A 23,910-nucleotide genomic window follows, 5' to 3' on the forward strand; every position below is an offset into this window, starting at 1 on the left:
GGTCAGATGGCCATGGGTTGTATTAGAAAGCAGGCTGGGCAAGCCATGGGGGAGAGGGCCAAGTCAGTAAGCAGGGTTCTTCCCTGTTCTCTACTTTATTTCCCGAGTCCAGGGTTCTGCCTGTTTCATGATGAAAAGCTGTGAGATGAAATAAACCCTTTCCTTTTCAAGTTGCTTTTGGTCGTGGTGTTTATCACAGTAACAGAAAGAAAAGCAGGGCACTGGTGGAAGTGTGCAGAGAATACTGAAGAGGCTAGGTGACAGTTGGTGAATGCCAAGTATTCTTGTGTGAAAATGGCTGAGAAAGAGGTAATCTGAGGGCTACTGCTTAGATTCTTAGGATGTGTCAAGACTGGCTTGAGAGGCAAAGTAGTGTGTTGAGTACCGCGTATGCTGACAAATGACGTCAAAGTGTGTGCTCCCCTCTTGACTTTTGTTGCTGTTTTTTCTCACTCTGTCTCTCTTTCTCCCTCCCACCTTCCTTTCCTTTTCCCCTATCTTTTTTTAGGCAGGGTTTCTCTGTGTAGCCCTGGCTGTCCCAGAAGTTGCTTTGTAGACCAGGCTGGCCTCAAACTCACAGAGATCCTCTTGCCTCTTTCTTCTGAGTGCTGGGATTAAAAACCTGGATTCTTTATTGATTTTTCCAATTTTTTAAAATTATTGTATGTGTGAGTGTTTTGTCCGTGCACATGTGTGCACCAGGTGCATGCCTGGTGCTCCCAGAGGCCAGAAGAGTGCTGGATCCTCTGGAACTAGAGTTCTTGGCAGCTGTGAGTGACCGTGTGCATGCTGGGAATCTAACCCGGGTCCTCTGGAAGAGCAGCGTGTGCTCTCGTCCACTGACCCATCTTTCCAGCCCTTCAGTTATCTGTCAGCTGTTTCCCTGCCATCTCAATTTAACAAGTGTTTGCAGGCTAAAACTTCATGAATATGAAGAACATGTCTGCTTTAGTTGCTCTGTGCCTAGCACATTGTAGATTCTTTAATACCATTTAGCATTAAATGTGAATGAATGACTGCTAAGCATTTTCCTAGAACTCTTAGTAATATTTTTTTCCAGAACTTTCTTAAATTTATATCTGGCCAATTTCTTAAAATGCCCGTATTTCCTAGAAAACAAGTATAAACAGGTAAATTACAAAACAAGAAGTACAGATTATGGCAATATCTAATTTATGGAAGCTTGTGTTTAGCATATAGCAAGTGCTTAAATGTTAAATATTTATGTTTAAAGTTACTGAGTTATATTTGTATAAGGTTATTGGGGTTTTTTTTGTTGTTGTTGTTGTTTTGTTTTTGTTTTTGAAATAGGGTCTCATTATGTAGTCTTTGCTGACCTGGAACTGTACTATGTAACCCAGGCTGGTCTTGAACTTGTGATTCTCCTGCTGCTGGGCTTACAGTTGTGGCACCATGTCCAGCCTGCAGCATGGCTTTTGTAGGAGCAAAAAGTTGGCAACAGTTTTTTTTCTCACTGTTATATAAGGATCACGTTATGGTGCAGGTCTACAATGATGATAATCAAGCTATAAAGAAATAAGTATGTCTCCTTTCCTTTGTTTCTTTTCCTTCCTTCCTTCCTTCCTTCCTTCCTTCCTTCCTTCCTTCCTTTCTTCCTTCTTTCCTTTTTTAATTTGAGATGTCTGGAGTTGCTATGTAAACCACTGGGTTGGCTTTGAAGTAATGACAGTCTGTCTGGTGTTGGGGTTACAGCTGTGAGTCACCATCCAGGGAGATTGTGTTTTGTGTATTGACATAGAAAAACGTCGTATAACTTACTGTTGAGTTACAACTAATGGTCAAACAAAGCATTGCATAATTTTGTTTTTAAAAGGAAAACCCCCCTAAAAACAGTACCTCTGTTCTTAATCTAAAATACAATTTTCTTTGTTTAAACGTATATAGAAAAGGAAGATAGAATTTTTGTATTTGGTTTTTAGTAGTTAAAAGATGTTAAATAACAATAAGTACAAATATTGTGTGGTAATTGTAGGAAATTTAGATAACAAAAAGAAAAGTGTAAAGTTTCCCATAATCATTTTATCTATTATTAACACTAAGTAACTTTTGTGTGTATTTTTTACGTGTTTATAACATATCTTTTGGGCTGGAGAATGTTCTAAGCATGTCTAAGCATGTATTCAATGTACTGCTTCACTTTCTGATATTTTATAAACATCTTAATATTCAATAACCTTTTTATCCTTTTTTCTTTCTCTTTTTCTTTTTTGATTTCTGAAATTTCAGTTACATTTGCAGAAATAATTTGCCCTAAAATTGTATACTGTTGAGAGGATCATGATGAAATCCCTTGTATACAGATGTGGCTCTCCCCTTGGTAGCTTAGTCTTGGTTGTCAGATATGTTGTTCAGTTCTGTGCTTCCACATGTGGCTCCTGAGGATTGGACTGAGGTCATCAGGCGTTGGCTGAGGATTGGACTGAGGTCATCAGGCGTCGGCAGTAAGCTTTTATATTTACCCCACGAGCCAGTTCTCTGGCCCCTTGGTTGTTTTCTGTATAGCTTCTGGGTTTGTGTATTGGCGAGTGTAAAATGTCTTCGCTCATAATAAATTTTGTCTCAGAAATATTGTAAAACATTCTTTTTCACTTCATAATATATATGGTATGTGTAAATAAATATATACTATCTTATCACAAAGTGCACGGACACCTATTTTTCTCCATTTTTATTGTCTCATCAAGTACAGATGACTTCATTTGAGACTTTTTAGGGTTTTGGTATACTTTTTAGATGCATTTAATGTGTACATCATATCTATACAAAATTTACAAGGTCTTAATTTTTACAAAACAAGCTGTTAGATTTTATTTGATAGTCTTTCATTTGACAGAGATTAAGTATTTCAGTGTGCCAGGCCCCCTTTTTAAACTGAAAATTCATACAATGTTCTAATCATGGTTCCCTCCTCATTTCCTCCATCCTCCTCCACCTCCTCACCTAGCTAACTCAACGCCTCCTTTATTTCCCTCTTTAGGAAACAAACAGGCAAATAAAAACCAAACAGGCCAGAATTAAAACAAAGCACAAAAAGTACACACATGGACACACACAAACACATAAAAACGCAAAATCAGTAACCATAATAAACTGTAGAAGATGGTAAAATTACCCCCCCCAAAAAATATACAAACTCTTGAGTTCCTTTTGTGTTGGCCATTTGCTGCTGGGCGTGGGCCTCCCTGAAGTCTGGTTTATACACCGTGTGAGGCTTCGCTGGAGAAAGCTGACTTTCCCTGTGTAAGCAGTTGGAGATAGCTTCTTGTTAGGGATGGGAAATAGTGTTCACTCCCTCCTCTCGGCGTCGGGACCCATCTGGTATGAACTGTGTGCAGTGTGCAGGCCCTGTGCGTGCGGCACAGTCTCTTGTGAGTTCACAGCGTGCTTGTGTCTAGTGACAGTTTTCTTGGCGTCTTCCATCCCTGCTGGCTCTCACAGTCTTTCTTTTTCCTCTTCCACCTAGTTCCCTGATCGCCGAGGGGAGGGCTTTGATGAAGACACTCCATTCAGAACTGAGTGTGTCAAAGTCTCTCACTCTCTGCCCATTGTCCAGATGTGGGCCTCTGTCTTAGTTCCCATCTTCTGCAAGAGGAAGCTTCTCTGATGATGGCCGAGTGACACGCTGATCTGTGGTGGGGTAGAACGCAGGAGTCCTGTTCCTGCTCTGCTGCTTTAGCAAGAAGATAGTTTTTGGTTCTCTCCTAGGCCCATGTCTGTCTAGTCTCGGGTTCTTGTTTGGCCTTAAAGGCGGTCAGACAGTGGGTGGGCACGCTCACATTTGTGCCATTGTTGCACCAGTATAATGTGCAGGCAGCCTGGTCGCCGTTGTACTCCAGGGTAGTGGATGGAATGGTGGTACCTTTCTCTCCGCTGGCAGTGTGGAGTATATGTACTATGAACACTAGTCGGTAGATGTGAAGGCTGTGGCTGGGCACCAGCTGGACTTCTCCGTGTTGGTCAGTTATCAGGCTCCTTCTGGGAGTAACGTACTTTTTTTTTTTTAAATAAAAAATTTAAATTGTGTGCGTGCGCCTGTGTGTGTGTGCACATGCGCGCACCATAGCATGTGTCTGAAGGTCAGAGGACAGCTTGTGGGAGTCAGTGCTCTCCTTTTACCGTGTTGGTCCTGGGGATTGATCCTCATGCTGTCAGGCTTTGTGGCAAGCACATTTGCACCGAGCCATTTCAAGCAGCCTCAACATTTTCTGATTGGCTTTGCTTCTGAGACATTGTTTCATTCTGTCTCCCAGCCTGGACTTGAGTTAGGGTCCTCCGATCTTTCCCCCTTAAGGCGTACTGTGCCGCCCTCATCTGTTAACATTGTTTTGTCTGCTCAGCAAATGTTTCTTAAATATTTGGTATTTGCAAGATGATGGTATATGTGGAAGAGAAAAATCTTTGTAACATTCTAATGAGGCAGACAGAAAAAGTTTTAAGAAGTAATGACAAATGTTACACATTTAAAGTAGGATTAAAGAGAACAGAGATTGCCCGGTGTGCTATGGAGTGGTCAGGAGACACAGGTTTTTGTTTTGTTTTGTTTTGTTTTTTGTTTCTTTTAAGGTGCATTTCAGCACAAACTGCCTTACTGATGGCTGTTTTTGGCATGGAATCATCCTATCTGTCTTTTCCTCTGAGCTCAAGAACTAGGATTTGCCTCCTCTTCTTCTTCCTCCTCCTTCTCCTCCTCTTTCTCCTCCTCCTCCTCTTCCTTTTCCTCTTCTTCTTCTTCTTCTTCTTCTTCTTCTTCTTCTTCTTCTTCTTCTTCTTCTTCTTCTTCATAAAAGCATGTATACTAAGCAAATGCTCGAGTGTTACTCTGAATACCATCTCCAACCCTAAAAACCTCTATTTTGTAAGGGGCCTAGGTCCAGTTCATGCATGGTCCTTGGCTGATACTTCCATCTCAGCAAGACCCTCTTTAGCCTGGTTAGTTGTCTCTGTTGGTCTTTCTGTGGCGTTTCTGTCACCTCCGGGTCATTTTATCTTTTCCTCCCACTTTTTCCCTAGACTCCTGCGATGGCCCAATGTTTGGTTGTGAGTCTCAGCGTCTGTTTTGAAGCACTGTTGGGTAGAGTCTCTCATAGAACAACTCTGACAAGCTCCTGTCTGCAGGGTTAGCAGAGTATCGTTCATAGTGTCAGGGGTTGGCACTCTCTCTTTCGGGTGGGTTTTGGTAAGGCCAGGCATTGGTTTGGCATTCCCTTAATCTCTGCTCTGTCTGCTCTATTTTTATCCCTGCACTTCTTGCAGGCAGGGTAAATTTGAGGTCGAAGTTTTTGTGCGTGGGTTGGTGTTCCCCTCCCTCTCCTAGAAGACTAGTCTAGTTCTAGAGGGTGTCCTCTTCCGTCTCTATGGCCCCCTACAAAGATGCAGCAGATGGGCAGCTTAGGCCTCATGTGGGCCCTCTAGTAAGGGAAGTGGGGACTGCATCAGACAAGGACTCACTCGCCAGCTTTTTAATCACTTCCCCCTGGTGGGACTGCCTTGACTGGCCACCGGGGAAGAGGACATGCTCAGTCCTGATGCAGTTTGATGAGCTGGGATGGATGGGAAAGGGAGCTTCACTGTTCTGAGGAAAAGGGAAAGGAGGAGGGGGCAGGAGGAGGGAGACAGGGTGGGTCTGGGAGAGGAGGAGAGTGGGGCTACAACCAGATGTAAAATGAATAAAAAATAAATTAAAAAATTAAAAAAATAAAAAAAGATAGGAACAAAAAAAAACCCTCGTATTTTGAATATATAAATGTATTTTATGGTTAAAAATTCAAAGAACATAAACAAGGCAAAAAAAAAAGTGTCTCTTCATTTCTTTCCAGCCAAAATGAATTTTGCTTTCAAGGTTCCTTCCCCAAATCGACCAATTAGATTAATTATAATTGTGGTAGTTTTTCCTGATTTGTGGAAGATTCAGTCTAAGACCCTCAGTGATGCTTGAAACCATGAATAGTACCAAATCTTTGTATGTTTTACATACACACACATTTAATGCATTTTCTATCTGTACTTTTAGTAAAATGAAAGTAGTGTTTACAGTTTGAGGTCATAGTATCATGGCTAGAAGTTTTGCTCTTATTGTAGATCTCTTGGACTACTTTGGCATATTTCTTTTCTGTCTTTTAGTTTTTCCCTCCGTTTGGTTTTTTTGAGACAGAGATTTTCTGTGTAACCTTGGCTATTCTGGAACTCACTCTGTAGACCAGGCTGGCCTCAAACTCAAGTGCTACGATTTTTAACATAGCCACCACCGCTAGGCTATGTTTTTTTTTTTTTTCTTTGAAGAGACACTTTATGGCTTCTCGTTGGTGTATGCAAATACCAGCATTTCCTGACTTGAGCTTTGGAAGCCACTGTTAAGTGACTAATGGTTACTTTTGAACACAAGCGCTGGGATACCATTAATGTCCATCTGCTAAAACAGATAGCTGTTGCTGCGTGGGGAGTTACTCAGGCAGATCTCACATGTAAGCTCAAGGCCAGGCTGGCCTACACGGTGATTTCCAGGATGGCCAGGGCTATGTAGATAAATCTCGCCTCAAAAATCCAAATGAAACCAAACTGAAGCCTAAAGAGCAACAACAAAAATCTGACAGCTACTAAAGTGACTAAGATCGTGTGTGTGTGTAGTATATATAAGTATATTCATATCTTGGGACAAATAATCATTTTTATGAAATCTTTATGCCTTGTCTGGATGGAGCGGTGCCCAATTAAAAATGTATTAATTATATGTTTGGACCATGGTTGATGGTGATTAACTGAAACTTGGGTAAGTGGGGTGCTTACGTAGCATGCAGTGTGTGTATTGTACATAATGTAGGTTCTTCTTACTGAATAGTTGAATCAAAATGCTTTGTGATTTTTTTTTCCCCCCCAGATACATCAAATTACAGAATGGCTTGCAGGCACTTTTGATTTCAGATCTAAGTAATACAGAGAGTAAAACAGGAAATGCAACAGATGAAGAGGAGGAGGAGGAAGAAGAGGAGGAAGAAGAGGAAGAAGAAGAAGAAGATGATGATGATGATGAAGACTCTGGAGCTGAGATAGAGGATGATGATGAAGAAGGTTTTGATGAAGATGAATTTGATGATGATGAACATGATGATGATGATCTTGATAATGAGGAAAATGATCTGGAAGAATTGGAAGAGAGGTTGGAAGCCAGAAAGAAAACTACTGAGAAACAGGTGTGAGTCATGTCTATATCATCTTTCTCATTTGGGAACTCCTTGGGGTAATGACTTCTTAGTAGCAAAAAGGAAGTATGCAGCTATCTTTTGATATTTTTTTTTTTAGCTACAGTCTATTCTATATAAAGATTATATTTTGAAAACAATTTGCTCTAGTTATAAAATAATAAATGCTTACTGTAGAAATTAAAACAAAAAAATGTAAAAATCACTCATCAGAGGTAAAAATGGCAATAATTGAGTTTATATGTATCAAGTACATCATATGCTTTAAGAACTGCCAGGAGGTGAGACTCTGTATACTTCCTAGCTGAAGATAGAGGATAAGAAAGTATATCCTCCTTGGAAAGACTGGAGAAAGGTGAGCGAGGCTGCTGCAGCGTCTTCACCCGGCCCCAGTGTTCTCAGTGCTGATTCCTGTGGAGGTAATGGAATTTGATCTCACCCACGAGAAAGTGTCACCGGTGGGAATAATTGAGTACATCAGAGATAGCTGAAGTGAGAGGTGGCTTACTTCCATCATCAGGAGTAGGTATGGTCCTGATAGATTTTCCTCAACATATCTTTTGAAGAATGCTTCCATTTTGCAGGAGGGAATGCCTGTATCAGAGGGTCAGTAACATTTTGGAGATATTATAGTAGAACTGACCAGTAAATATTTGCTAAAGTTAGTTTCTTTCTTGTTCTGTTTTTTGAGACAGGGTGTGATATAGCTCATGCTGCCCTTGAACTTAGTGTAGATGGGATGGAGCTGCTGATCCTCTTAAGCCAGCGGTTCTCACCCTTCCCTGCTATTTTACTACTGTTATGAGTCGTAATGTAAATATTTAGAGATGGAGGTTTGCCAGAAGGGTCATGACCCGCAGGTGGAAAACCACTGCTCTAGACTCTGCTTCCCAGTGCTGGGATTGCAAGCATGCACCGTCATGCTTGGCTTTTCTGTTGAAGAGCAATCCACCAGCATGGTATAGCCTTAATATATAGGAGTCATAGCCAGATTATTAATTTAGGTCTCAAAAGAGTACCAAAAAGTTGTCAGCCCCTAAGACTGATGAAGTAGCTCAGTGGGTAGAGTTTATGCAAGTTCAATGAACTGAGTTTGTCCTTGGAACTCAAAGGGCAGAGGAGGGAAGTAGCAGCCGGAAGTTCTCTGACCTCCATATGCACAGTTGTATTCAGCGTATACCACACATACATACCTATCCACACAGCATCATCAAGATTCAGTTCCTAGGTTTAAAAAAGTGAAAAAGTGGTTACTCCTCAAAGATTTGACAGTGTAAGTTACAGGCAGTAATGGCTGTGGGCAGTGCAGGTGTTTGAGACCAGGGCTTGTTTAACTTAGGTCAGCCTTGAGTGTTCTGTAGGGTGCTGGGATCACAGACGTGCTCTGTCTTGCCTGCCCACCCCACCCCCCTGTCTGGGGATGTCAGTCTCCTTTGGTTGTCCCTGCTGGTCTTGCACTCTTAGAGTGACATGGTCCTGCCAGTCCCTCCTCCTCCTCCGGCTCATATGCACCTCCTTCTTCTTACCTGCTCCTCCTCCTCCTCTCTCTCCTTCTTTCTCTCTCCCTTTCCTTTCTTCTTTTTTAATTTCTCAAGACAAAATGTTACTATGTAGCCCTGGCTAGCCTGGAATTTGCTATGTAGACCATGCTGGCCTTGAACTCTCAGAGAGCTGTCCACCTCTGCCTCCAGAGGGCATGGATTAAAGCCATGCATGCACCACTACCCCCAGACCCATTTTTTTTCCTTTTAAGAAAAGTGTACCAATTTTTCACCAACATTTTTGGTAGACTGAGTGATGTTTAAAGAAGCTTTGTGTGTGTGTGTGTCACACAGTAGGCCGAGTTGTGTTAGGCTGGAGAACTTCAGAGGGGAAACTCAAAACACTGAATAAATTTGTAAAATAGCCACGTGGTGGACTAGTCCAAAATCTTTGTAGGCAAATTGGGAACTGATGGGTTTATTTCTAAGCCTTACGAGAGCAGTAGTAGAATGGAGACATTCAGAAGTCATAAAATGAACCTGAGTGCTAGTGCTAGGTGTGTGCCTGGCTTCTCGGTCTCTTTCTTTCACACCACTTTAACGTGAACACACTTTTGAGCCCTAGCTTAGCTCCCAAAATGACAGCATTATTAAATTTTAGATTCTTACCACTAAGTTTGTCTTTTTGTGTGTAAAAACCTGTAGCTTTTCCTGTGTGTGCACTTCTTTTGATGAAGCAGTTAGTTTTGACGAGCTCAGATCGTTTTGGCGCTGAAGCGGTGGGTACCCTGGTGGAAGAAAGGATTCCTTGACTGTAACTGCGGGGAATGGCTTCTGCTTAGTGGGTGGGTAAGCGTCTGGAAGGGAACACGAGCAAGTTAGTTTATGTGACAGTGCCTTCAGAATTGCATTGGTTCTGAAGTGATTTTAGGACATAATTTTTATTTGAGAAATGTGAGCCTTATTTAAGGTAAGTAACTCATGAATAAATAAAATGGGAAGAAAAAGATCTGTTAGCTTTTGGAATACCTTATCCAATCAGAAGTTAATTACTCTCCTGAAGCATTTTAAAAATTATCCCCGTTTCTGTCCTTTGCAAGAAGTTTTTCTTGACCTGAAAATTAATAAATTAACAAAATTGAAGTTTAAGTATGATATATTTGAATTATGATTTGTTCATAATTTTGAGTTTTATAACTCAATTCTCAAGTATAAATTTTTTTGGGTAGAAAATTCTCAAGTATGAATTTCTTTTCTAGCAATCGCAGAACCTGTTTTTGCTGTGGTTTAAGTCAACTTATTCAAAAATGTCTTCAACCCTGCTGGTCGACACAAGAAATCTTTGTGGGGTGGTTGGACCTGAAAGCAGGTTAGGCATCTATTAAACATCACAGAACAGGTTAGACTGTGGTCTGAGGACGTGGATATTCTTCCATGTTTAAATGAGCATATGTGCTAAGTCTTCAAAAATGGGACTTACAGTATCAGGTGAGGCTGTTTGGTTCTTCTCAAGGCACAAGGCTGGCTTTGTGCCGGGTACATGCTTTCCTACGAGGATAACCCGACTGAACAGTCCTTCACAGTGGATTAATTCTGGAGACTGAGACAAAGTTGGAAGTTAATTTCTACTTCTGTATTTTCAAATTGAGTATTTCTTCTACTTAACAGAACTTTTAACTGATGATGATAATATGTGTCACAGTCATTTAAAACAGTTTTGTGTACATCTTGGCCATCTATTTTGTTAAAAACAAATTTTCCCAAGGAATTTGGCAAATGTACATTGATAAGTAATACATGATCTATATGTGTGTTCAGTGCAAACAGAAGAACTAAAAAGCCTCTTAAACCTATTTCTGTAGCTTTTTTATAACAAAAGTTTTCTCTTAACCATTTACATACTATTTTATTAGACTGAGGAAGATACCATTTTCATTCAAATCCTTAATATAAGTCTACTTAGATGAAAAGTCTTTCTCTGTAACTATTCCTAAGTCAGCGTTTTCTTCTTGGCTTTTTCTTTGTTTAAATGTACCTCCTGAATTGTTATTTTGCCCCCCCCCATGTTAGTAATAACACTTTCTGTGTAACATACTGAGAAGTTTCACACTTTGTCACTGAGTTACTGAGCAGAAGTATTTTAAATCGCTTAGAGCTCTTTATTCTACCTAGATAAGCTGGTTCTGCAGATTTCCAAAACCTAGTAACTCAGGGAACAAATTTGGTTCAGAGTCCTGAATCAGCAACAGAGATGGTGTCTGGGTGGCCAGCCTCTCCCGTTGTCTCTGTCTGTTTCTGCTTTTTCCTTTAGGTCTGCACCTGTTGAGCATTTGGCAGGATGGCAAGCGGAGGAGCAGCAGGGCGAAACTGACACAGTGCTGGTGAGTTTCGCTTTGCTGCTCCTCCTGGTTCCCAGGGAAAGCATTCTGTTCCTTTCTGTTGGAAAACTTCTCCACTGAGTCCTTGAGGTGCTAGTATTGCTTTAGGATTGACTCAAGTATCTATGTGTTCTGCTTACTGCAGTCTGCAGCGGCTCTGTGTGTTGGAGTCGGGAGCTTTGCTGATCCAGATGACCTGCCTGGGCTGGCACACTTTTTGGAGCACAGTAAGATCTTGTAAAATATCATTCCTGGGTGTGGTTCCTTCTCCTTCAAGTTTGTGTTAGTTGATTTCAGAGAAGAGTAATTGGTTAACCGAGTACATTTAAAGAAAAAGCTAAGAAGAGAAGCCTGATTTAGGAATAGTTATAGGGAAGGACTTTTCAGCGAGGCACACCTACATTAAGGATTTGAATGAAAATGGTACCTTCTCCAGTGTGTCCTTCATTCACTGAAGTAGGGTCTCAGTCAAGGCCAGAGCTTGCCGATATGGCTAGCCCCCACATCCAGCCTGCTCTGGGGTGCCTCTCTCTCTTCCTCTGAAAGTAATTACAGGTGGGCTGTCACACCCACCTGGCATATTAAATGGGTTCTAGGGATCTGAACCCCAGTTCACATTTGTTCAGAAAGTACTTTAACCACTGAGCCATCTTCCCAGCCCAAAACCTGTTTAACCGTAGGCATCATTATTTGGCTGCAGTACAGTGAATAGGGCGAGAGATAGTTGCCATTCTCTAGGAACCGGCTCGCTCTGGTTGGAGTAGCCTTATTTCTGTGTTGATAGTACCCGGGGACATCAGAGCATCGGAAACACAGACAGTAGTAAACAGGCACGATTAACATGCCACAAAAAGGAGCCCTGCGTTTAGGCCTGAGCACGCCTCCGAGACTGTGGGCCTTCTGCGGGTGTTCACACACGCGCTTGCTCTTCCACATTGGTCATTTAAAAATGTTTTTAGTTTCCAAGTTATTTGAAAATAAACTTTTTACCTGACAGCTCTTTTGTGGTACTGATTAATCTGCACATAAGCTTATGTTTAACTTTGACCCTTCTTATAAGCGAATTACTTGCTTTTGACAAGGAAATGTTGGGGTTTTCTTGGAGTAGAGATACCACAGAAGCCTTGCGCAGCGTGGCACAGCATCAATGTGACAGTGTTAGTGAGACACAGCCATTGTTTGTATATGACTTTATCTTCTGTGCATAGAAAAGTTCATCGTTGATAATAAAATGCTGTCTGTTTCTTTGTGTTATGTGACTTTTTTTTTTTTTTCCCATCTAGTGGTGTTCATGGGTAGTTTGAAATATCCAGATGAGAATGGATTTGATGCCTTCCTCAAGAAACACGGAGGTAGTGATAATGCGTCAACTGATTGTGAACGTACAGTCTTTCAGTTTGATGTCCAGAGAAAGTATTTCAAGGAAGCCCTGGATAGGTAATTATTACTTAATAACATTATACACATGGAAATATTGAACATGTTTTATGGTATTTTCAAGAAGTAGTCTAGTTCTCTAGAACGGTCAGAATATTTGGGGAAAAAAGAGCAAACTATTAAATGTCCTACCTTCCTTTCTTTTTTGTTTTTGTTTGTTTTTTGAGACAGGGTTTCTCTATGTAGCCCTGGATGTCCTGGAACTCACTTGCTGGACCAGGCTGGTCTTGAACTCACAGAGATCCTGCCTCTGCCTCCCAAGTGCTGGGATTAAAGGCGTGTGCCACCACATCTGTCTCCATTCTTTGTTATTTTATTTTTTTGAATTCTCAGGAACCTGGAGCTCACTAATTTGTTTGGCCAGCAAGCTCTAGGGATCCTCTTGTCTCTGCTTTTCTAGCGCTGAGATTACAGTTGTGTGCTCCATGCCAGGCTTTTAGATGGTACTGGGGATTGAACTCAGGTCTTCATTCTTATGTGACAAGCACCCTATTGACTGAGCCATCTTCCCAGCTCTTCATCATTATTTTTTTAAGATATTTTGTGTTTGTGTGTGTGTGTGTGTGTGCGCACGCGTGCACAGGTATATGGATGAATTCCCACACACATCAGATGCCAGGTGTGTTGCTCAGCAGTTGGAGTTACTGGTGTTTGTGAGCCACCTGGTATGGGTTCTGGGATCCAAACTCTGGTCCTCTGATAGAAGAATCAATTCTCTTAACCACCAACCAACTTCCCTGGTGCCCTCATTTTCTTCTGTACTAGCAATGAAAAGTCCAGTAGCAAATTTAAGAAGATAGCTTCCTTAATAATGACATCTTCAGAATAAACTTAAAGAGAAGTAAAAGACTTGGGATAATGGAAGATCAACCAGTAAGTAATAAGTAAGCAAAGTGCAGATGAGAAGCCATGCCATGAGCCAAGACTTAGTATTACTAAGGACGGCCCACAACAGTTCCAAACAATTCTGAATAGTTTTCACTTCCCTTTTAATGAAATTGGTGAGCTGATCTCATAATTCATATGGAAAAAGTAAAAAGCAAAAGTAGCCCAGGTTATATTTAAAACAAGTTGGACTGTCATTTCCCCAAGACTTAGAGCTGCAGAAATCCCAGGAATGTGTCTCTGTCATAAGAGTGGACACTGCTCAGCGGAGCTCTGGGGCTCCGGAAACAAACCACCACACTTGTTGCCAGTGTAGGACAGGGCCAGGAAGCTCAGTAGGAGAAGAAGGACTTTTAGCACTCTGCCAGAACACCCGGATAGCCACATGCAAAAGAACTGAAGTTCTTATTCAGCTGTATACAAAATTTTAAGTTTAAATTGTGCCACAGATTTAAATGTGAGAACAAAAATTATGAAACTTTGAAGAAAATGTCAACCTTTGTGACCTTATTATGTTTGGTGATAGTTTGAACATGTGGTGTTGGCAAGAAGACAAATAGAATAATAAATTACAGAAATAGGTAATTGTGGACAATTACACAAAGACACGATGAGAAAGTGGTAAAGTTTTTTTTTTTTTTTAATTGAAATGATGCCAAGAAAATTGAGTTTCCATGAATATAGAAATAAAATTGACTCCTTAACTCAAAAACATGCAAAATGTTCTGGGTTGACTAAAAAGTGGACAAAATAGCTAACTTTTTTGAGCCGCAGTTTAGGTAAGCTTTGTCAAATAAGAGTAACAAACCAACCCGTGAATGTAAAGGAAATGGTATTCATGGAAAGACGCTGGGGAGCTGGGGACCTGGCTCAGTGTTAGCAAGGTTCAGGTTTGATCCCAGTACCATTCTCTGTTTAAAAAAACACAAAGTAAATTAAGAGTATGGAAGACTATTTTTGTAATGAATAACTAACAGATTTATATTTTGAATAGTCATTGATTTTTTTTAAAAATTTATTAGATTTTTGTATGTAAGTATCTAATATGATTTAACTTGATACTGTATAAAACAAATATTAGATGCATTGTTAGAATTAAAAAGATACAATCTAGAAAAAAAAACTTGAATAAGCATTTAAAAAATAAATTTCTGATATAACTTCATAAAATGCTATTCAGTCTTACTAGGAATTAGGGAAATGTAAGTCAAAACTGTTGTGAGAGTTAACTATCAGAAAAGTTACAGAGAAGTTGAAACTCTGATAGTATCAAAGGAAAGCTGCAGAGGAACGATGGGGTCAGGCCACCGCGCAAGTGTGTGTTGTTGGTACCCCCGCGTGGAGAAAACTGGATGTTACTTGGTAATGCGTGTGCATCCGAGTCCTTTGAGGTTCTTTCCTGGTTAAATACTTAGAAAAACTGCATGTGACCAAATACACAGTATGAAAACTAACTTATGGTTCTGGTGTCTGTAATACCTTAGTTCTAAAGCCCAGGTATTTGCCAAACAGCAGTGGAATAGATGCATAAATTCACTTCAGTGAACATTGTCACAACAACGAAAATAAACTACAGTCACATTTGCCATGTGGAGGAGTAGACTATCATAGCATTGAGTTGAATTGTGAAAGTTGTTTTTTCTTCAGAGGAGGGGATGAGTTGAGAACTGTATCCAAGCTATAGGAATACACTATAGCTGAGGCCAGAGCATTTCTGTCCTATCTGTAGGCCTAGGCCTGGAAGCTTCTAGCCTCCGTACAATCTAATCTTCTGTAATCCTAACCTCGAAGGCTTCCATTTCTAGCCTCTGCTAACCTAGTTCTAGTTTCAGCCTCCGAGACTTACTGCTGAATAAACTCACCATTCTACCTCTTTTTGAACTCCCGCTGGTTGGTTCAGCTCCGAGACTTACTGCTGAATAAACTCACCATTCTACCTCTTTTTGAACTCCTGCTGGTTGGTTCAGCTCCGCTGTTCTGGCCCAGCTCCGCTGTTCTGGCCCAAACTCTCCAAGCTGACTGATTCAATCTGTGAGATCATTCTCTGATTCATCACTTTGTCTGCCCCTCAATTAGATGTCACTGTCAAACATGCCTGCTTCCTTCTATACGCTAATCTTTTATTGTGTGGGATTAAAGCTCTATAGTAAATGGTGTGTCTATTCCAGCCAGATCACAAAGAGCTAGGTCTTTGGATGTGATCCCTTGCCTGAGCAGCCATGTTGCTGGATTAAACTTCCTTTACATTGAACAATACACGAACAATTGCATACCATGTATTTACAACTATATAAAGTTCAGGAACAAAATCATTTTGCTAAAAACATATATTCTCAATGGAAGTGATGGTATTTGTTCGCTTTGGTGGCAAAACATAGACTAGTTCTTGAGAAGTTAAAAAAGATTAGTCTGTTCATTTGTGGTCCTATGTTTAATCCCCTGTGTTAAACATCTTCACTTTATTTTTAATTTCCCTTTGTGTTTAGCTTTCTTATCAAGTGATCACCATTTAATTCAGTATTTGATTTCATGGGACGCACACATGTGCGGGATTAGTGCTGTGAGCCTCTGGGAGCGGGCGACTGCCTGGAGAGCTGTGAAGAGCTGCTGTGGCCCCAGAGTCACTGTGCCTGTGGTTGTTCCTGGCTGCTTTGTGTGTTGCTTATGTTTTATCTGAAGTGTTTTGCATGACTTTGTTTTCTTAGACCTAAGTAAAAACAGTTCCTGTTTTATTCGAGGTATACTAACTGTTAGGAAGAATGTGAACGTTTTAATGAATGTGTAGAAGTCAAAGTTACAGCAAAAGATTTCAGGAAGTTGGTCTTTCAAGTGTTTCATCTTTATTGGGGAAAGACCAGTTAGGGAAGGGTGCAGGCACATATCTGTAATTGCAGCTACTCGAGGGCTGAGGCAGAAGATTGGCTTGAATTCAGTAGTTCCAGGCCAGATGGGGCAATACAGTGAGATCGTCCACTTCAAAACAACAAAAATAGAGCCAGGTGTGATGGCTTGCACCTGTAATCCTAGTACTGCGTAGGCTGAGGCAGGAGGATTGCCGCAGCACAAGCTAGGCTAGGCTGTAGCATGAGACTGTCTCAACAAGCAAATAGTTCTAAATGCTTAAACAAAATCAGTTTTTATTACATTGTTATACATTTATATACATGGCACTTACATATGGAACTTGTTGTGTAACAGTTCACATAAGTAAATAAATTATATTAAGAAACCCGGGCCATGGAGATGGCTCGGTGGGTGGCAGTGTGTGCTGCGCAAGCCTGATTGCCTGAGTTCAGGCCTTAGAATCAGTGTGAAAAAGTGAGATGTGTTTGTGAGCATCTGCAGCCCCAGCACTTGTAAGCAGAGGCGGGGGCAGCCATCCAGGGCCTGGAAGCTCTGGGGTCAGCTGACCCTGTGGGTGCAGCACCTCAGAAACAACCAGAGGGCCAGAGCCCTGCCCTGGCGGTGCTCCTGAAAGTTGTCCTCCGACTCCCACGCGTGCATTGCATGTCCACTCATATTCTCTCCAGCCCTGTCCCTCCCGCCCCTTCTCACACACACATACAAGAAAAATAGCGGTAGAACTTTGTGGCTAAATTAAATATCAATAGCTTTAAAATTCTGAATTTAAGGTGTGGAGAGTTGGTTAAGAGCACTTGTTGCTCTTGCGGAGATCCTGGGTTTGATTGCTTGCAGCCACACAGTGCTTTACAGCCATCTGTAACTCCAGTTCCAAGGGGTCTAACCCTCTCTTCCGACCTATGTGGGCACCAGGCACACACATGGTGCATATACATGCCATACAGGCAAAACCTTGATATACATAAAATAAAACTAAATAAAATTAAAATTCTAATTTTTATTTTGTAGCTTAAAATATCATTCATATCATAACGCTACTAAGTGACTAGAGTGAGTTTTGCTTAGTTTTATGTGCAAACGTGTGGATTGCTATAAAGATTGTGTATTAGAGAGAGCCGGGGGTGTTGGAAGTCTAATGTCAGCTACTTGGAAGGCGGAGGCAGGAGGGTCGTGAGTTAGAGGCCAGCCTTGGCAACATGGCAGTGTTTCATTTCTTAAGATAGGCGTGTAGCTCAGTGGCAGAGTGCTTTCCTCTCATATGGGAGGTTGTGAGTTTTGATCCTTGTCATTACAAAGAGAGGGCAGGACATGGAATAGGAATAATCCGAAAAGGCTTCCATCTGTGTATTTATGTCTTAGGTACTTTTCTGAATTAGTATTTTATTTCACAAAGAAACAAAGTGGTTTGTGGGCTTTAGATGGATTGTTATTATTTTCATCGTGTAGATTTTGAGGTAATTCTTCAACAGAGTAAAAACATGTGTGAACATGAACAATCCTGGAAACACTTGTTGTACTTTTCAGATGGGCCCAGTTCTTCATCCACCCACTGATGATCAGAGACGCCGTTGACAGAGAAGTTGAAGCTGTTGACAGTGGTAAAGAAACTTTTTATGTTTTGTAACAGTTTGTTTTTTTTTTTTTTTTTTCAAAATGTTAAGCATTTTTCATTCTTTTCAAAACTGTCATTTTATGTGTATATTTTAAAGGGCGCAACATTGAAGTAGAAGCATCAAATTTAGTCCTGAAGATGGTAAATATCTCTTTAGGATCACGTTGCCATACACTGAAAGGCTGCTGGATTCTCAAAGCTAATGTTTAGGTCTTAGATCTTCAAAAATCCAGTTACTCTTTATGTGTGAAGAGACGCTTTCTCTGAGGCTCCATTTCAAGTGTACACATTTATATTTGTCTTTTACTACGTGTCAGTCATGTGTGTGTATTCTTGTGGCTTGAATTTTGTTAAAAAAAATAACTGATATGTTTGTGGATGAAGAAATTAAATCCCCAGCAGGAAGTGTAGTTTCTTTTACTTTCTGATAATTTCTCTTAACTTTGGGGATTTATTTGCAATGCTGAAAAATAAATAGGAGACATCTTTTTTTTTTTTTTTTTTTTGTCTTTTTTTTTTTAAATTTTTTCCCAGAGCTAAGGACTGAACCCAGGGCCTTGTGCTTGCTAGGCAAGCGCTCTACCACTCAGCTAATTCCCCAACCCCTCTTTCTTTTTCTATTTTTGTTTTTTTTTTGAGACAGGTTTCTGTAGCCTTGGCTTTCTTGGGCTCCCTTTGTAGACCAGGCTGGTCTCAAACTCGCAATGATCCACCTGCTTCTACCTCTGTGAGTGCTGGGACTACAGGCGTGCACCACCACTTTGGCTCAAATAGACTTTCACTGGAATTTATTTGTTCCTACAAGAAGATCGTGGGAGAAATTACTCTTAAACGTTAGCTATTTTGAGCTGACTGTGGTGATGTATTCCTGTAACCCCTGTACTGGAAAAGTCTATGCAGGAGGAGAGACTTGACTTCCATGGCAGGCTACAGTATGAATCCATGTCTCAAAAAAAGAGAAAAAAGTTTTAGCCATTTTAATGATAATTCTTACGTTCACTTAAGCACATATACTTGCTTACATAGTGCATCTTAGTGGTTGGGGTAAAGGGAAGGTCCAAAAACTCACTGATTTATCAAGTGACAGAATGTATTCTCTGAGTGTTAGATATTTACACTGTCAATTTTTTTTTTTTTATCAACCAGCCAATTTTTATGGATATGTTTTTATGTCTAGGATGTTAACTACTTGTTGCTGTTGAACAAATTACCAGAAGCCTGGTAGCTAAAGCAAAACAAGTTATCTTCTTGTTTAGGAGGTCCAAAGTCTAAATGTTTCCTCAGGGCTGCATGCTGGTGATTTTGGACTCAGTGGGACAATCTGTTCTTTATTCCTTTTTCACCCTCACTGGAATCTCTGCATCTGACAGTCTTTTTCTGATCCTCCTGTCCCCAACTCTTATGGCCCCTTATTGTAATAATGAATCAAGTAATCCAGAGTAACCTCTCCTTTTCAGGGTTCCTGATTTTATCATATCCAAGTTCCTATGACTTTGTCAGCTAACATACTCGCACATGTGGAAGATCAGGAAACGACTTTGCCCCAACATCCCCACCTGTACTGCTCTGTGCATGTGTACACATATACCTCAGCCCAGTGGAAGGGAAAGAGGAGGCAAATTGCAATCAGTGAAAGGAAAAGCTAGAAATAGAAACATCCGTCATAAACCAGAAAACTAAACTAATTAAATGATAACTCAGTGTGCAAGTAATTTTGAAATTATATTGTGCATAAATCTGTTCCTTCCCAATGTGTATGTTAACTACTCAATTCTAGTCTCTCTGAATGTGACTGTATTTGGAAATAAAAGCTTTGCTTGTGTGTCTTAAAAAAAAAAAAGAAAAAAGCCTTTACAGTATCCATTGCTAACACAGACATGCTTGTTTTTTTATTGCCTGTCTCCCTATGAGGATATAAACTTAGTAGAGGGCCTTCATTAACATTTCTGTTTCCAGTGATTTATTTTTATTTTTATTTTTCGTGTCTGATGAGCAGTAGGTTTTCAGTAATACTTTTTGAAAGACTACCTTACATAATCTTAATTGAGAGTCCTGTGATCTTGATCTTGCTGGGTCCCTTTATGGAATCAGAAAAGTTAGGTAACTTGCTCAGAGTCTGGAGCTGAGTGAGACAGGTGGTGTTGTGGCTGTCCTGGAGGGTTTGGGCTACCCTAGCACAGCACTGGAGGCTCTGGGCTTACAGAGGCACCTGCCGCATCTTTGTGAGGCTGAGGAGTCCAGTGTGAAGGCACCCGGCAGGTTTGCTGTCTTGTCTTTACATAACAAAAAGGGGGAGCTCTCTGGGTTGCTGTGTCATTTTGGTTTTGAGCCTTCAGTGGCCAAGTCCTCTCTTCAGCGCTGGGATCCCTTCATAAGTACACTCGCTTCATTCTTGAGGGTCTACGGTCTGAACACTTAACAGTCCTCATGGGGTTGTAACACGAATTTTAGGGAGATAAAAACATCGAAACTATTGCTTTAGCAAAGATACTTGTGACTTCAAAGTAACTGCTCTTAACCACGATACGTTACTGATTGCTTTGGATGATGTTTAAACAAAATATATGACCAAGGTTTCAGATCCAAAGACTGACGTAGCATTTTATTAGCGCTTTCCTCCGGGAATTGTTAGACCTAACATTCTAGAGCTAAACCATTCAGATTAATAATTACACTGCCTCGTTTGAAAATAAGAGAAAAACTCTAGAAAGGTGATCAGCATCCTCAGAATGACTGACAAGTGATTGGATGGAGTTTCGGTCGTTGAGTTACCAACTTCAGTTGTATAACATGTTTAAAGTCAGTTTTATTACTGCCTTGGTTTCAGTTCTATAAGCTTGAATTTCTAGTCAACCAAGAAAAAAAAAACTTTTACTTTACTGAAAATATTTCTTTAAAACTGACAGAATATCAGCTTGCAAGACCTTCTGATGCAAACAGAAAAGAAATGTTGTTTGGAAGCCTCGCTAGACCTGGACATCCTATGGGGAAATTTTTTTGGGGTAAGATACTATAATTTATCTTATCCTTAGGTAAGGGACACTAAGAACAAGACAGAGTGATAAGGAAGTTAGAAATGTTGGGAGAGTGCTTGCCTTGAAAGCATAAGCCTCTGGGTTTGAGCCCCAGAACTGCATAAAATTGGGTGTGCTAGGTGTGTTCTTACTCCTAGAACCAGGAGGATCAGAAGTCCACCGTCATCTTCAGCCACAAGCCAGTCTGGGGTATACGAGACTGTCATAAACAAGCAAATGAGACAACAAAACCCACCCACCCAAACCACCCAAAAGGAAAGAGAAATTAAAGAAGCCGAAACTTAGCTAAAGTAGATAAGTGCTCTTCACCTTGAAAGGGTGCAGCTAGGAAACTTGAGACAGCGAGGTGTGAACATGCTTGTGCCTGGCTCTCCTGCTGGGTGTTGCTAGGACAGAGTTGGACGTTCTGTGACTGCTGTCTGGGTGTCCCATGCTGGGCTGGCTGTGTGCGATCATACTGTTTGCTCATTATCCCGGTGTTGAGAGGTAGGTACCGTGATAATCCTCCATGATAATCCTGCCTTTGCTAATAAGCATGCTCGGGAAGCTGTGTGTAATTTCCTTAAGCCACAAAGGTAGTAAATATTTGATGGGGGGTTTGAGTATCTGTTTATCTGATCGTAAAAGTCTGCACCTCAACCTGATGCTTCCACTTAGCAGCAGACACTCAGAATGGTTTCTCTAATAGTTTTTGAGCTGTGGCCTAAATTTGTTTAGCTGGTAAGATGTTGAACTGTGTTTCACAATGGCCTCTGTTGTTGGTGGAAATCACTTGTAACCTATTAATCCTGTCATAGCATGGGGCCCAGGATGAGCTGATCTAATTAATTAAAGGCTGTTTTCTTACACCTTCTGTTTCTGTTGTTGTAACTTAGGGCATCCTGACTGTTTATATTTTATTTTTAAGAATTAGATAGGATTAGTAAAATAATTCAGAGGGGAAAACGTAAATCAATACTAGACTATTCAGCAAGGAAACTTAGACAATTTCTGTCTGTTGTTGAGGTTTTTCCAACCATTGATTAATTCCTTATGCATCTATTTCAGAATTGTCTCTTGGCTTATGCTATTATTACATGCCAGCTCAGATGTTTGGGTTACCTGGGTAATATCACAGGTTTTGTAATCTTGCATTCATTGCAAGATTACATTGTTGGTATAGAAGACCTTTAATAAACTACTTTTAGTTCCATAATCTTTAATCTTTTTCATCTTTTCACAGGAAATGCTGAGACACTCAAGCATGAGCCAAAGAAGAATAACATAGATACACATGCCAGACTGAGAGAATTCTGGATGCGTTACTACTCCGCTCATTACATGACCTTAGTTGTTCAGTCCAAAGGTAGTGTTCTCTGTTACATCTTTAGTTACTCTGAAGTATTGCCAGCCCTTGGTCAGCAGGGCTTGAGTAGCCTGAGTCCACACACATGCAGTTTACTTTTGAAGGTTTGTAGTGTTTTGGAGAAACTTGCAGATGAAACATGTAGTCTAGAAGTATCAAAAGGAATTTTTTAAAACAGTTAGAGGTCATGAATAAAATACATGTGGATAATATTGTTTACTATCATGAAATGCATACAGATAAAAGATAAGATTAATGTACACGTAGGTAAACGTTGCATAATTACAGCAGAGAGTAATGTGAACAGTTAAGATGCTGCGTTAGAGCATAACTACGTGAGGTTAATAGTAGCGAATTACTGCTGAGATAGTTCACTCCATTGTTGGAGCATCTGTGTGAAGCTGATCATGTCCATATGGACAGGTATCTACTCCAGTAACGGTATTATAGGGTTTTACCCTTTTATAAAGATCTCATGGTGCTTGAACAGTTGTCATCAGCTCTAATGTGTATAAAATCTAGGATATGTGTGAACAGGGGTTTACGTGTGCTGCTTGCTCTTTGTTTTGGTACCACCGAGGGGTCAGCATTCCCACATTGTCCAAGGCTCAGCTGTACTGCTCTCGTTGAGTGTTTTTCTGAGTCAGTATGACATTACTTACTTCATTATCTGACATTAATTAAAACCGGAGCTGGGTGTGGTGGTGCACGCCTGTGATCCCAGAACTTGGGAGGCAGAGGCAGAGGCAGATGGATCTGTTATTTTTCAAGACCAGCCTGGTGCACAACATGAATCCAGGACATCCACGTCTTGTTACACAGAGAAACCCTTTCTCAAAACCAGAAAAATCAGAAAACAAAACAAAACAAAAAAACCAAACCAAAATAAAACACAACAAAACCCCCAAAACAGCAACAGAAGGCCCTTGGAGCTAGAGAGATGGCCCCGCAAGGAGTGCTTGCTGTGCTTGCGCTTGCAGTGAGCTAGACCTGGGTCTCAGCATCTGTGATGCGTGGCTCATAACCACCTATGGCTGCAGTTCTATGGCATCTCACGTCAGGCCTCCACCAACACCCACACACCAGGACACACAACACACATACACCACTGTACATAAATTAAAATAAAACATTTTCAGAACGGAATGAAATTAAAATTTCCTAATGTTACAAACTAATGGCCAAGTTCACAGAAATGTGAGATATCTCATATAAATTATTTCTCATAGAAATAGGTCTATTCTATTCCTAGACTAATCTCAAGTGTTTATGAGTATACTGATACTCATTTTTTTAAAGATTTTTTTATTATTTACTGTGTATATAATGTTTTGTCTGCATGTACACCTGCACTCTAGAAAAGGACACCAGATCTCATTGGTTATGAGCCACCATGTGGGTGCTGGGAATTGAACTCAGGACCTCTGGAAGAGCGACCAGTGCTCTTTACCTCTGAGCCATCTCTCCAGCCCCCTACTGATACTCATTTTGAGATGGGGTCATATGTAGCCTTGACCTTCTGTGATTTCAGGTATGTACCACCACACCTACCTTGGCTGTTGTGGGTTTTTTTAGATGACTCTTATTTGTGGTTGTATATTTAATCCATATTGATAATAAACTCATAGGGCAAGTTGTTGGTTCATTCTTACTTAAGG

At 40.6% G+C, this 23,910-nt stretch overlaps 1 protein-coding gene and 1 long non-coding RNA gene across 4 annotated transcripts in view; one reads left to right on the plus strand and one right to left on the minus strand.

The window, feature by feature from the left end:
• Nucleotides 1–23,910, plus strand: part of Nrdc (nardilysin convertase) — a 66,863-nt gene that overhangs the window by 8,791 nt on the left and 34,162 nt on the right. Inside the window, exons 2-9 of one of the 3 annotated variants that reach the window (XM_021660836.2) lie at nucleotides 6,896–7,208; nucleotides 9,958–10,067; nucleotides 11,010–11,079; nucleotides 11,222–11,303; nucleotides 12,360–12,513; nucleotides 17,785–17,858; nucleotides 20,779–20,874; nucleotides 22,130–22,252. In XM_021660836.2, the coding sequence (XP_021516511.1) occupies nucleotides 6,896–7,208; nucleotides 9,958–10,067; nucleotides 11,010–11,079; nucleotides 11,222–11,303; nucleotides 12,360–12,513; nucleotides 17,785–17,858; nucleotides 20,779–20,874; nucleotides 22,130–22,252 (1,022 nt within the window). Of the gene's footprint in view, nucleotides 1–6,895; nucleotides 7,209–9,957; nucleotides 10,068–11,009; nucleotides 11,080–11,221; nucleotides 11,304–12,359; nucleotides 12,514–17,784; nucleotides 17,859–20,778; nucleotides 20,875–22,129; nucleotides 22,253–23,910 lie in introns of those variants that run through there. The other 2 variants (XM_060366103.1, XM_021660842.2) reach the window with 2 other exon arrangements.
• On the minus strand, nucleotides 7,606–9,492 carry LOC132646865 (uncharacterized). The gene is made up of 3 exons (XR_009585205.1): nucleotides 9,368–9,492; nucleotides 8,411–8,441; nucleotides 7,606–7,628 (listed from the first exon to the last, which is right to left on the minus strand). It is a non-coding gene; the product is annotated as an uncharacterized LOC132646865 (long non-coding RNA).

The sequence above is a fragment of the Meriones unguiculatus genome, chromosome 12, assembly GCF_030254825.1.
Source record: "Meriones unguiculatus strain TT.TT164.6M chromosome 12, Bangor_MerUng_6.1, whole genome shotgun sequence".
Taxonomy (NCBI): domain Eukaryota; kingdom Metazoa; phylum Chordata; class Mammalia; order Rodentia; family Muridae; genus Meriones; species Meriones unguiculatus.